This window comes from Ahaetulla prasina, chromosome 1, assembly GCF_028640845.1.
Source record: "Ahaetulla prasina isolate Xishuangbanna chromosome 1, ASM2864084v1, whole genome shotgun sequence".
NCBI lineage: Eukaryota > Metazoa > Chordata > Lepidosauria > Squamata > Colubridae > Ahaetulla > Ahaetulla prasina.
Window position 1 is genome coordinate 7086168 of NC_080539.1, and position 12967 is coordinate 7099134.

Sequence of the window (12967 nt, forward strand, 5' to 3'; positions counted from 1 at the left end):
AGTTGGATTGCCGAGTGGATAGTGCTGTTTTTCATACAACACAATGTCAAATCAACTGCATATACAGTAGTAGCCAGAATTGTGGAAACCTTTTGGGAAAAATGTATTTTTGAGGTTTGATGGCTAATAACACCACTTTTTTTTTTTTTGGAGTTTCAAGATAATCCTATTCCACTTCTGGAATGGCCTGGAAATAGCCCAGACCTTCACCCCATTGAAAAATCTATGGAGCCGACTAAAGAAACTTGTTAGTCAGAAGGGACCCAGCAATAAAACCCAGTTAATAGAAGCCATCATTCTATTTTGGTTTCGCATTAGAACAGCTGGAGAACTAAAAGACTTGGGAAGACGTTGTAAGGCCGTCATTCATGCTAAAGGTTACCCGACGAAGGATTAACTGACATGGGGATCATTTTTGTATATCTCGTTTTTTCTACGTGTTTCACTTTTCTTCTTTATACTGTAACTGCTATTCTAATGGTTATTGCATTACATTCTTGATTAAATTATCTTTCCATTGATAGATAATTTTATGGTACTACTCCCCCAAAAAAGTGGTGTTATTAGCTAGTTTTAGAAAATACACTTCTCCCAAAAGGTTTCCACAATTTTGGCCACTGCTATACGAGGGCAACTGCACAGTGCTGTAAGAAAGTGGGATTTTTGCCCTGATGAAGTTTGCTATTTGATTAAAGAAATGTCTGCAAGAAAACAACCAAGCTCAGGGAGCACCAAGGACCCCACAAGAGATCAACACTCCCACCCTCATTGATAGGCCCAACCAGGGGTGAAATGCTCCCGATTCGGACCGGATCGCGGGATCCGGTAGCGATGGGGGCAGGTAGTTCGGAGAACCGGTACCAAAAATCCCTGCCCCCCCCTCCACTGCCCACGGCTCGCTGTTCCTCTTCTCTGTCCCTGAAGCTCTCGGCGGTGATATAGCTGCAAACGGCCTTAAATGACTGCCGCGGACTTCAAAGGGCCGCAGTACAGCTGATCAGTGCTATAGGCAGCGAGTAGACCGGGGCCTCTATTTTTAAAGAAGGTAGACCAGTGCCTCCCAATAAAAGGCAATTAGTAGACCGGTGCCTCTATTTTTAAAGAAGGTAGACCAGTGCCTCCCAATAAAAGGCAATTAGTAGACCGGTGCCTCTATTTTTAAAGAAGGTAGACCGGGGCCTCTCAGTAAAAGGCAATTGGTAGACCGGAGTCTCTATTTTTAAAGAAGGTAGACCGGGGCCTCCCAAGTTTTGTATACTTTATTATTTTTATTATTTATTATTATTGACCATGCCCATTCAGTCACCTGACCTCCAAGCCACACCCACCAATTAAACCACGCCCACAGAACCGGTAGGGAAAATTTTTAGATTTCACCCCATACGCCCAACCACTCGTCTGTAAACAGTGAGCAAACTGTCTTTTAGCACTGAGGATGTTACCTAGTTGGGTCATGAAATGTCTGCAACAAAACCACCAAGCTCAGAAAGCACTAATAGAACAGGTTCAATTAAAAAAAACAAAACTAATTTTAAAAGTCCAGATTAGAGATAATTCACCATGGAAAAAAATCTGTTTGTATGGTCGGTAAGACTTGGCATCGACTTGAAGGAGAGATTGACATCTGCTAGCAAAGGACCTCCTTCCACCAGCTCAGGCATCTTCCACTGGAGTCTGAAGTAGGTGTGGTAAAAACACAAAGTGGGGTCAGATCTGAGTGGGGAGCATTTCATGTTGCACCCATTTCCCCAGTAGGTCTTGCTAAGACACACTTGTCCGAAGGAGGAAACTGACACCAGGCACATTTTCCTTGTGCCTAATGATCTTTATGGAGTCGCTCCTTACTTGGATGACTTAAGAAAGGAATACTTTTATTTGTTTGTTTGTTTATTATATTTGAATCCCATCTTTTATTATTTATACAAATAACTCAAGGTGACAAAGATATCTTCCTGACCTCCGGACCTTTTGCCGCGAGCTTAAGACATATCTATTCTTCCGAGCAGGACTGGCTTAAATAGAGTTTTTAAACATGGATTTTATTGGGGTTTATTTTATATTTTGTATTGTATTTTAAATTTAGGCTATATTGAATAAGTTTTTTAAATAGTGTTTTTATTGTAATGTATTATTTTATCTGCCTGTTCACCGCCCTGAGTCCTTCGGGAGAAGGGCGGTATAAAAATTAAATAATAATAATAATAATAATAATAATAATAATAATAATAATAATAATAATAATAATAATAATAATTATTATTATTATTATTATTATTATTATTATTATTATTATTATTATTATTATTATTATTATTATTATATCTAACATCCCTTCCTCCTCTTATTTCCCTACAGCAATAAACCTGTGAGGCAGGTTAGGCTGAGAGAAAAAGACTGACTCAAAGTCACCCAGCTGGTTTTCATGCATAAGACGGGACTAGAACTCACCATCTCTTGGTGATTGGCCCAAAGTCACCCAGCTGGTTTTCATGCCTAAGGAGGGACTAGAACTCACCATCTCCCGGTGATTGGCCCAAAGTCACCCAGCTGGTTTTCATGCCTAAGGAGGGACTAGAACTCACCATCTCCTGGTGATTGGCTCAAAGTCACCCAGCTGTCTTTCATGCCTAAGGCAGGACTAGAACTCACTGTCTCCTGGTGATTGGCTCAAAATCACCCAGCTGGCTTTCATGCCTAAGGCGGGACTAGAACTCACCGTCTCCTTGTGATTGGCTCAAAGTCACCCAGCTGGCTTTCATGCCTAAGGCGGGACTAGAACTCACCGTCTCCTGGTGATTGGCTCAAAGTCACCCAGCTGGTTTTCATGCCTAAGGCGGGACTAGAACTCACCATCTCCCGGTGATTGGCTCAAAGACACCCAGCTGGCTTTCATGCTTAAGGTGGTACTAGAACTCACACTTTCTAGCCTGGTGCCTGAACCCATAGATCCCTGGGCTTCCAGTGTAATAGAATCAAATGTAAGTTGCGCTGCTCACCTTCCATTTTCTGTGCTATTACGCAGGTGCTGGTGAGCGAGGACTCCGATAGTGACGGCATCGTAGCTCACTTCCCAGCCCACGAGAAGCCCATTTGCTGCATGGCTTTCAACCCCAGCGGTAAGCATTATTTTCTGGCGGTGCATTATGGATCCTTTAACTTGCTTAGAAATCAGGCTGAAATCTTTCCTGAAGTTTTATTTGTCTGCCAGCTGAAATATATTATTATTATTATTATTTTTCGCATTTTAGTGGTTGAAAACATTAAATTGGAGGCAGAGCAACCTTATTTTGTCTCTGATATTTTGCTTTCTGGCTTGCTTTGATTCGGAAATACACAACCCATATTTCTTATCGGATCTATTCTGACCATCTGCTACAACTTTCACCATCCTGACACCCCCCCCAAAAAAGCATCCTTTATACATCCTTTTAAATGCAGATAGTCCTCGACTTATGACCCTAAAAAGGTAAAGGTTCCCCTCGCACATTCGTGCTAGTCGTTCCTGACTCTAGGGGGCGGTGCTCATCTCTGTTTCAAAGCCGGAGAGCCAGCGCTGTCCAAAGACGTCTCCGTGGTCATGTGGCCGGCATGACTAAACGCCAAAGGTGCAAGGAACGCTGTTCCCTTCCCACCAAAGGTGGTCCCTATTTTTTCTACTTGCATTTTTTACGTGCTTTCGAAACTGCTAGGTTGGCAGAAGCTGGGACAAGTAACGGGAGCTCACCCTGTTACACGGCAGCACTAGGGATTCGAATCGCTGAGCTGCCGACCTTTCGATCGACAAGCTCAACGTCCTAGCCCCTGAGCCTAAACTGACCCTAAACTGAAACCCAAATTTCTGTTGTAAGTGAGACAGTTGTTAAGTGAGTTTTGCCCAATTTTATGACCTTTCTTGCCATAGTTGTTAAGTGAAACACTGCAGTTGTTAAGTTTAGTAACACAGCTGTCCCACAGGCAGCTGGACTTTTTATTGTCTTTTCATTGAATATATTTTGCTTCTCATCCAAGAAGCTTCTTCAGTTCTGACCATTGATAAGGGAATCTGGCTTCCCCATGGACTTTGTTCTTCCGAAGGTCGCAAAAGGTGGACACATGACCCTAGGACGGTCTAACCATCCTTAATACATGCCAGTTGCTAAGCGTGTGAATTTTGATCACGTGACCACAGGGATGCGGCAACGGTCGTTTGTGTGAAAAATGGTCACAAGTCACTTTTTTCAATGCTGCTGTGATTTTCAATGGTCACTAAATGAATGCTTGCAAGTCTGCGACTACCTGTATGTTGCAAACATTGGAAAATGGTGGGTACTTGCTTAGTCTGGGAAGACACACATTTTGCATGTTCAAAAAGTGGGCACGGCTGGTCTAGTGAAGAGAAGGATCAGGGGAGACAGGATAGCATCTTCCAATATTTGAGGGGCTGCCATAGAGAGGAGGGGGTCAAGCTATTCTCTAAAGCACTTGAAGGCCAGACAAGGAATAATGGATGGAAACTGATCAAGGAGAGATTCAACCTGGAAATAAGGAGAATTTTTCTGACAGTGAGAACAATCAACCCATGGAACAGAAGTTGCCTTCGGAAGTTGTCATGCCTCCAGCCCCCCCCACCATCACCACCCCGGCCCTGGCCCCATGCCGGGAAAGGATTCCAGGAATGAATAAACAAACCTGATAAACCTCACTCCTACAGCGTGTGAGCAGGAAGCCAGCCACGTGCTGGAATTACTGACAGCAGATCCAGCTGAAGAGAATTCAAAGTGGGAGGATCCTCGCTTCCGGAGATCTGAGAGGCGACGCCAGCAGAAGGAAGAGAGGGGCAGGCCTGGATAAATGCTGAGTCACGGAGCCACACCCCACAGCCTATATAAAGGACCTGCTTTTGGCATTCTAACCTTGAGTCAAGCAAAGTCCCATCTAGTTTGCTGCTATTGCTGAAGTCACAACTTGGACTCCTGCCTGCCCTGATAAACCTCGAAGGAATTTGACAAGCTGCAGAGGCTTCGTTGCTGTCGTGTCCCACTCCTCCGCTGACGGCCGGGTCAGGGAAATCCGAATCAGGCTTGCCTCTGCAGCTCTGCCCAAAGTCCTAGCAAAGTCCTCAGAGCAGGCAGGAGACCAGAAAGTGACTTCAGCAAGATAAGTTCGACTTTGCCTGACTCAGAGACTGCCAGAAAGCAGATCCTTTATATAGGCCATGGGGTGTGGCTCCATGACTCAGCACTCATTAAGGCCTGCCCCTCCCTTCCTTCTGACGCCGACGCCTATCAAGTCTTCTGACGTGAGGGTCACTCCAGTCGGCAGCTGTTGGTAATTGACCTCCCTCAGGCTCACATGCTGTGGAGGAGGGGGAGGGGTCTAGCTGCTCTGTTTGCCTGGGCATGGAGCCAGGGCTGGGGCCGGGGGATGCTCCCTCCTCTGCAACCTGCTTGGGCATGGGAGCCAGGGCTGGGACCAGGAGGTGCCCCCTCCTCTTCAGCTTGTCTGGGCATGGAGCCAGGACTGGGGCCGGGAGGCATACATTCCTCCGTGTTCAGGAGCAGATAAGAAGGCCCCGGCTGCTGTGAGAGCGGGCAAGACACAACAGTTGCCATGCTTGATACAGACTTCCTAGACCCGGTCGTCGGAGGGGGAGTGGGACACGGCAGAAGTTGTGGGAGCTTCATCACTGGAGGCTTTCAAGAAGAGACGGGACTGCCATCTGTCAGAAATGGTGTAGGGTCTCCTTCTTGGGCGGAGGGGGGGTTGGACTAGATGACCTAAAACAGGGGGTGTCAAACTCGATTTCATTGAGGGCTGCATCAGGGTTGTGTTTGACCTTGGCGGCCGGGGTGAGCTTGGCCAGCTTGACATCACTCATCTTGGGGGCACCTGTGGCCAGAGTGCTCTGCCAGAGAAAACAGTCTCCCAAGCTCCATTTTCGGCTGGGATGCCTCCTGCAACCCTCTGCCAGCATTTTTACTGGCAGAGGCATCGCGGGCCGATCCTTCGCTATTTCCAGGGCTCCCCCACGGGCCGGATTTAAGCACCCCGCAGGCTAGATCTGGTCCCCGGGCCTTGAGTTTGACACCCCTGACCTACAAGGTCCCTTCCAACTGTTTAATCTAAAAAAATATTAATACGTAAGTCAATATATCAGAAGGTATGTTGTTGATAGCTCATATGTTGGGAGCCACTTGATCTGTCTGATGAGTTAAGAGTTTGGGTATAAACGTGACGCTAAGTCTTGGCCAAGGCTATTAAGCAAGAGGAAGGGAATGATCTTTCTGATGGCACCCATTCTCTAAAACCACATTTAGAGAGCTGCAGCATTAAATTTACCCTGGGTCAAGATGTCAGCGCCAATAAATGTAGGAAATGGGCATTAATGTCTTTGAAAAGTCAGGTAATTGACTTCCTCTTCTCTGTCATTTCCCATTGGAAGAACAACGCCCCTGCCTCCCTTGAAAAGTTCACTTGATTTCTTGAGGTTTGCAGAAATAATTCTCCTAAATTTAATACCACTTATCCTTTTCCATTTAAGGCTTAACCTGGAGATGTAGCTCAGCTGTCTTTTCTACTCCAATTTTTCCCAGGTGGGAGTGAGGGGAAGCCATCTGAAAGTGGTCTTTGAAGCCTCAATGACAGTCATTTCTCCATCGAACCGGTTCCGTCTCCCTGCGGTGAGGTGTAGCGGTTCGAAAGTCTAGCTGAAGGAGTAAATGATCTGACCATGACAGGGGTTGGGATATTAACTCCCCTAACTCCAGATCATTTAGCCACTGTCCCGAGACAAAAATCAAGTCCAGTGTGTTACCCCCGATGTGGGTGGGGACATTAACTGTCTGGGTCAGGTCCAAGGCCGTCATGGAAGCCATGAACTCCCGAGCTGCCGTTGAGGATTCGCCCGCCGACGGCAAATTGAAATCCCCCATAACCATAAGTCTGGGGGTCTCAACCGCCGTCCCGGCTATCATCTCCATCAGCTCGGGCAGGGCTGCCGTTACGTAGCAAGGAGCCAGGTACGCAATCAGCAAGCCCACCTGCACCCCACGGCCCCACCTCACCAGGAGGGTTTCACAACCGGCTATCTGCGGGACAGCGACCTCCCTGGGTTCCAGACTCTCGTTAATGACAACCGCTACCCTCCCACCCCTACCCTGGGCCCTCGGCTGATGGAATGCGCGGAAGCCTGGTGGGCACATCTCAGTAAGGGGAACCCCCCCCTTCTGCGCCCACCCAGGTCTCCGTAATGCCCATTAGGTCCGCTCCCCCCTCTTGGATAAGATCGAATATGAGGGGGGTCTTATTCATGACGGACCTGGCATTGCATAACATCAATAGAAGGTCCAGGTTCCCGGGGGATATAACCACCCGGGGCACGAGTGAAGTCTAGGGGCCCGGAGTGCGGAATCGCTTTCAAACAGCGAGAGCGCACTCCCCGAACTTGATAGGAGCCCCTGCTTCAGCCATACCTGCCCCTCCCTCGTACCGTGCAGATGGAAATGCCCATACATGGTCGAGCCTTAACCTCCTCCAAGACCTCCAATTTACAGACCTCCATATCGTGAACCTTAGAAGGGACCAGCCTAACCCCCTGTGGGCGTGCCCCCCCCCACATACCCCACCCCGAAACCCATTATCCTCTCTTCTCTTCTCTTCTCTTCTCTTCTCTTCTCTTCTCTTCTCTTCTCTTCTCTTCTCTTCTCTTCTCTTCTCTCTCTTCTTCCCTTCCCTCCCCTTCCCCTCCCTTCTTTCACGTCTCTTCTCTCCTCTCTCCTCTCCTCCTCCTCTCCTCCCTACTTTCTATCCTCTCCTCCCTCCCTCCTTCCCTTCCCTTCTTCCCTTCCTTCCCTTCCTTCCTTCCTTCTCTTCTCTTCTCTTCTTCCTTCCTCCCTCCTCTCCTCCTCCTCTCCTCTCTTCTCTCCTCTCCTCCTCCTCCCTCCCTCCTCCTCCCTCCCTACTTTCTCTCCTCTCCTCTCCTCTCCTCTCTCCTCTCTCCTCTCCTCCTCTCCTCTCCTCCTCTCCTCCTCTCTCCTCTCCTCCCTCCTCCTCTCCTCCCTACTTTCTATCCTCTCCTCCCTCCCTCCCTTCCCTTCCTTCTTCCTTCCCTTCCTTCCCTTCCCTTCTCTTCTCTTCTCTTCTTCCCTTCCTCCCTCCTCTCCTCCCTTCTCACGTCTCTTCTCTCCTCTCTCCTCCTCCCTCCCTCCCTCCTCCCTCCCTACTTTCTCTCCTCTCTCCTCTCTCTCTCTCCTCTCCTCTCCTCTCCTCTCCTCCTCTCCTCCTCTCCTCCTCTCCTCTCCTCTCCTCTCTTCTCTTCTCTTCTCTTCTCTTCTCTTCTCTCTCTTCTTCCCTTCCCTCCTCCCTTCCCTTCCTCCCTCCCTCCCTTCTTTCATCTCTCCTCCTCCCTCCCTCCTCTCCTCCCCTCCCTACTTTCTATCCTCTCCTCTCCTGTCCTCTCCTCTCCTGTCCTCTCCTCCCTTCCCTTCCCTTCCCTTCCCAGCTGGATAAGGCTTCTGAGCAAGCAGTCTCCATGGTGTTTCCAAATGTCTGGCTAACTTCTTTATTGGCTTCCTATGTCATACAGATGGTCCTTGATTTACAACCACAATTCAGCCCCAGACTTTTGATGCTAAGAAACATTCGTTAAGTGAGTTTTGCCCTTTCTTGCCACAGTTGTTAAGTAAATGATTGCAGATATTAAGTTAGTAACACAATTGTTAAGTGAATCCTGGCTTGGGGAAATGAACCCAGCAGAACGCAGAACTATCTCCATGGATGTATTCCTTCAAATGATTTTAACCACCTGTTTCCTGCAGTGGTCAAACTTGCAATGATCTTGAAGAACTTAATTGCTATGAAATTCAGCTGGTTAATTTTATTTTTGGCCAAAAGGCCCAAAAAACAAAGCTGACGAAAGAGGAGGATAATAAAAAAAGCAAAAGATAGTATAATAAAGCCAATTATTTTTCACAACAGCCTATAAAATTGGTTCGGTATTAAGCAGTTGGCCAAGATCATTCCGTGCTTCTGGGGGGGATCAGAACCCAGTTCCCTCGAGGCTGAAGTTCTTACTACTCCTAGTAGGCTGTTAATACTGGCTTAGACCACCTAGTGAGTCTAAAGGGGCTTTAGCTCACAGTGTGCCAGAAGCCCATCTAAAAGTTCCCAGGAGCGTTCTCCTGCGGGGAAGTTTTGCAAGAAATAATTTAAACCAAGACCTTCCCCTTATTTAAAATTGTCCAAACAGTTTACAAACATTGAGGATGCTACAGTGACCTTGATAAAAACACATTTGACCTGCAAATGTAAATCTGCAAGCGTTTGTCAGAGGCAGAGGCTCCTCAAGCTGCAGATTGGGAGGTTGTCACAGGCAGAAAGAATCTGCCCCATTTGGGGGGGGGGGAGGAAGAAAAGGCAGATTTAGGTGTTTATGAACTGGCCTCCAAGCAATTAATGTTGAATTCTCATTCTCTCTCTCTCTCTCTCTCTCTCTCTCTCTCTCTCTCTCTCTCTCTCTGCATGTGTGTATAATCTTGATAACAAGAAAAATGGCTATCCAGTAGAATCAAACGTTCCATCTCAAACCAGGCTAGACTAAACTGGGGTAGGCACCAGCCCTGCAGGAACTGGGATAGATGACTTTTGGTGGTGTTGTATATATACATTATTGAATACTTTTTTTAAAGACTGGAACCGAACGAGCTGAAGATCGGCTGGTCCCATCTGTTCCATCGGACGTGTGGCTGAATGAGTCGTTGGCTTGGTGTGGTTTGCCAAGTCTAGCAATTCTTCACCAATCCTGCTAGCGTCCCAAGTAGGCTTTGGCCTTCCCAAGAAGAAGGAGCCAGTGAAGGCTTGCTCTAAAAGCCGGCGCTGCTCAATCAGTGTTGGTCTTTTCTTTTTCTCAGTAGAGGAGGCTAGGTTGCATGAAGATAATTCTATTTCCCTCTTAAAAATAACAGTTTCTCCTTGTGCGATGCCTCTGATGAGAGTGACAAACTTGCACTCCCAATTAATCTAGGCCACCCACTAAATCTCTGTGGGCCTCTGTGGCTCAGACTGGTAAGACAGTCTGTTATTAACAGCAGCTGCTTGCAATTACTGCAGGTTCAAGCCCCACCAGGCCCAAGGTTGACTCAGCTGTCCATCCTTTATAAGGTAGGTAAAATGAGGACCCAGATTGTTGGGGGCAATAAGTTGACTTTGTATATAATATACAAATGGATGAAGACTATCGTTTGACATAGTGTAAGCCGCCCTGAGTCTTCAGAAAAGGGCGGGATATAAATGCAAATTAAAAAAATAAAATAAAAAAATCTGATGTACATGTGAATTCTGGAAGTACCAGTAGAGGAGAATATTTGCAGCTCAGGGTTGAACTGTGGAGTCCTTGGTTTTCTCTGAGCTTGGCTGGGGTTTTTTTTGCAGATGTTTCATTACCAAACTAGTTAACATTATCAGTGCTAGAAGAAAGGGGGAGGAGAACTGTGGGGTCCTTGGCGTTCTCTGAGCTTGGTTGGGTTTTTTTTTTTATTTGCATTTATATCCCACCCTTTTCCAAAGACTTAGGGCGGCTTACATTGTGTTAAGCAATAGACTTCATCCATTTGTATATTATATATAAAGTCAACTTAATTGCCCCCAACAATCTGGGTCCTCATTTTACCTACCTTATAAAGGATGGAAGGCTGAGTTAACCTTGGGCCTGGTGGGACTTGAACTTGCAGTAATTGCAAGCAGCTGTGTTAATAACAGACAGACTTAGTCTGCTGAGCCACCAGAGGCCCTAAAAGGTAATGAAAAAAAGGTAATGAAACACCTTTTTTGCAGGTGTTTCATTACCAAACTACCATATTTTCGGACTATAAGACACACCTACCTTTTTTTGGTGAGGAAAAGAAGAAAAAGAAATCTGCCTCCCAGCAATTTTGCCTCGTTACAGCGAACAGCCTGCTTGACTTTCATTTTCGTTTTCAGCATAGCTTGATTAGCACAAGGGAAAAAAAAAATCTGCTCCCAGCAATTTACCTCCTTGCAGCAAGCAGCAGAGGCCTGCGCCACAATAGGCCATGGCAATCCCTGCAGCCTGAAACAGCTGAGGGTCGGGAGGCCGATCCAAGGGACAATCGACTTGTCCTAATCAGGCTGTGCTGAAGCTGAAATGGGCTGTTTCTTCTTGCTGCTTGCTGCAAGGAGGAAAATTGCTGGGAGGCAGAAGCCAAAGGGTGGGGGCCAGTGGGTGGGTGTGGCTACATTTGGTGTATAAGACGCACCCAAATTTTCACCCCCTTTTAGGAGGCCGGGGGGGGGGAATGCGTCTTATATTCTGAAAAATACGGTAGTTAACATCATCAGTGCTAGAAGAGAGGGAGGAGGAGGAGGGGGAGGGGGAGAACTGTGGGGTCCTTAGTGCTCTCTGAGCTTGGTGGTTTTTTGGCAGATGTTTCTAGATGACTAGATCAAACTAGGTAACATCATTAGTGCTAGAAAAGAGCGGAGAGGAGGAAGATTCTGGGGTCCTTGGTGTTCTCTGAGCTTGCTTGTTTTCTTGCAGATGTTTCATTACCGTAACTAGGTAACATCATCAGTGCTAGTATTTATTTTATTTATTTATTTATTTTATTTAATTAGATTTTTATACCGCCCTTCTCCCGAAGGACTCAGGGCGGTTTACAGCCAGATAAAACATAACAACAGAATAAATACAAGATAAAATAATATTTAAAAAACTTATTAAATTTGGCCCAGATTAAAATATATTTAAAACAGTAAAACCCACTAAAATTAGAAACCAAATAAAATCTAAAATTCTATGCCAGTCCTGCGCGAATAAATAAATATGTCTTCAGCTCGCGGCGACAGGTTCGAAGGTCAGGAAGTTGGTGGAGTCCTGGGGGAAGTTCGTTCCAGAGGGTAGGAGCCCCCACAGAAAAGGCCCTTCCCCGGGGGGGGGGTCGCCAGCCGACATTGCTTGGCGGACGGTACTCTAAGGAGTCCCTCTCTGTGAGAGCGCACAGGTCGGTGGGAGGCAATCGGTAGCAGTAGGCGGTCCCGTAAATAACCCGGCCCTAAGCCATGGAGCGCTTTAAAGGTAGTAACCAGCACCTTGAAGTGCACCCGGAAGACCACAGGTAGCCAGTGCAGACTGCGCAGGAGTGGTGTCACATGGGAGCCAGGAGCGGCTCCCTCTGTCACCCGCGCAGCTGCATTCTGAACCAACTGGAGCCTCCGGGTGCTCTTCAAGGGGAGCCCCATGTAGAGAGCATTGCAGTAATTCAAGCGAGAGGTAACAAGAGCATGAGTGACCGTGCATAGGGCATCCCGGTCAAGGAAGGGGCGCAACTGGCGAATCAGGCGAACCTGATAAAAAGCTCTCCTGGAGACAGCCATCAAGTGATCTTCAAACGACAGCCGTCCATCCAGGAGAACGCCCAAGTTGCGCACCCTTTCCATCGGGGCCAATGACTCGCCCCCAACAGTCAGCCGCGGTTGCAGCTGACTGTACCGGGGTGCCGGCATCCACAGCCACTCCGTCTTGGAGGGATTAAGCTTGAGCCTGTTCCTCCCCATCCAGACCCGTACGGCTTCCAGACACCGGGACAGTACTTCGATAGCTTCGTTGGGGTGGCCTGGGGTGGAGAAGTACAGCTGCGTATCATCAGCGTACAGTTGGTACCTCACCCCAAAACCACTGATGATCTCACCCAGCGGCTTCATATAGATGTTGAACAGGAGAGGCAAGAGAATCGACCCCGCGGCACCCCACAAGTGAGGCGCCTCGAGGTCGATCTCTGCCCCCCTGCCAACACCGTCTGCGACCGGTCAGAGAGGTAGCTGGAGGGATAGATAGATAGATGGATAGATAGATTGGATGGATTGATGGATGCAGAGGTGTTAGAACATCCAAAAATTTGTTCCTTTAGTGGAAATTGTCCCATATGAATGAATGAGTCCTTCTTCTCTGAGGGAGCTGGCCAGGTCCAAAATA

General features: G+C 47.4%; 1 protein-coding gene across 7 annotated transcripts in view; it reads left to right on the top strand.

The window, feature by feature from the left end:
• The window catches only part of BCAS3 (BCAS3 microtubule associated cell migration factor), an 846545-nt gene that overhangs the window by 172171 nt on the left and 661407 nt on the right, over positions 1-12967 (top strand). For all 7 annotated transcript variants that reach the window (XM_058164101.1, XM_058164100.1, XM_058164098.1 and 4 more), the window contains one exon: positions 3023-3116. In XM_058164101.1, the coding sequence (XP_058020084.1) occupies positions 3023-3116 (94 nt within the window). The remainder of the gene's footprint in view (positions 1-3022; positions 3117-12967) is intronic.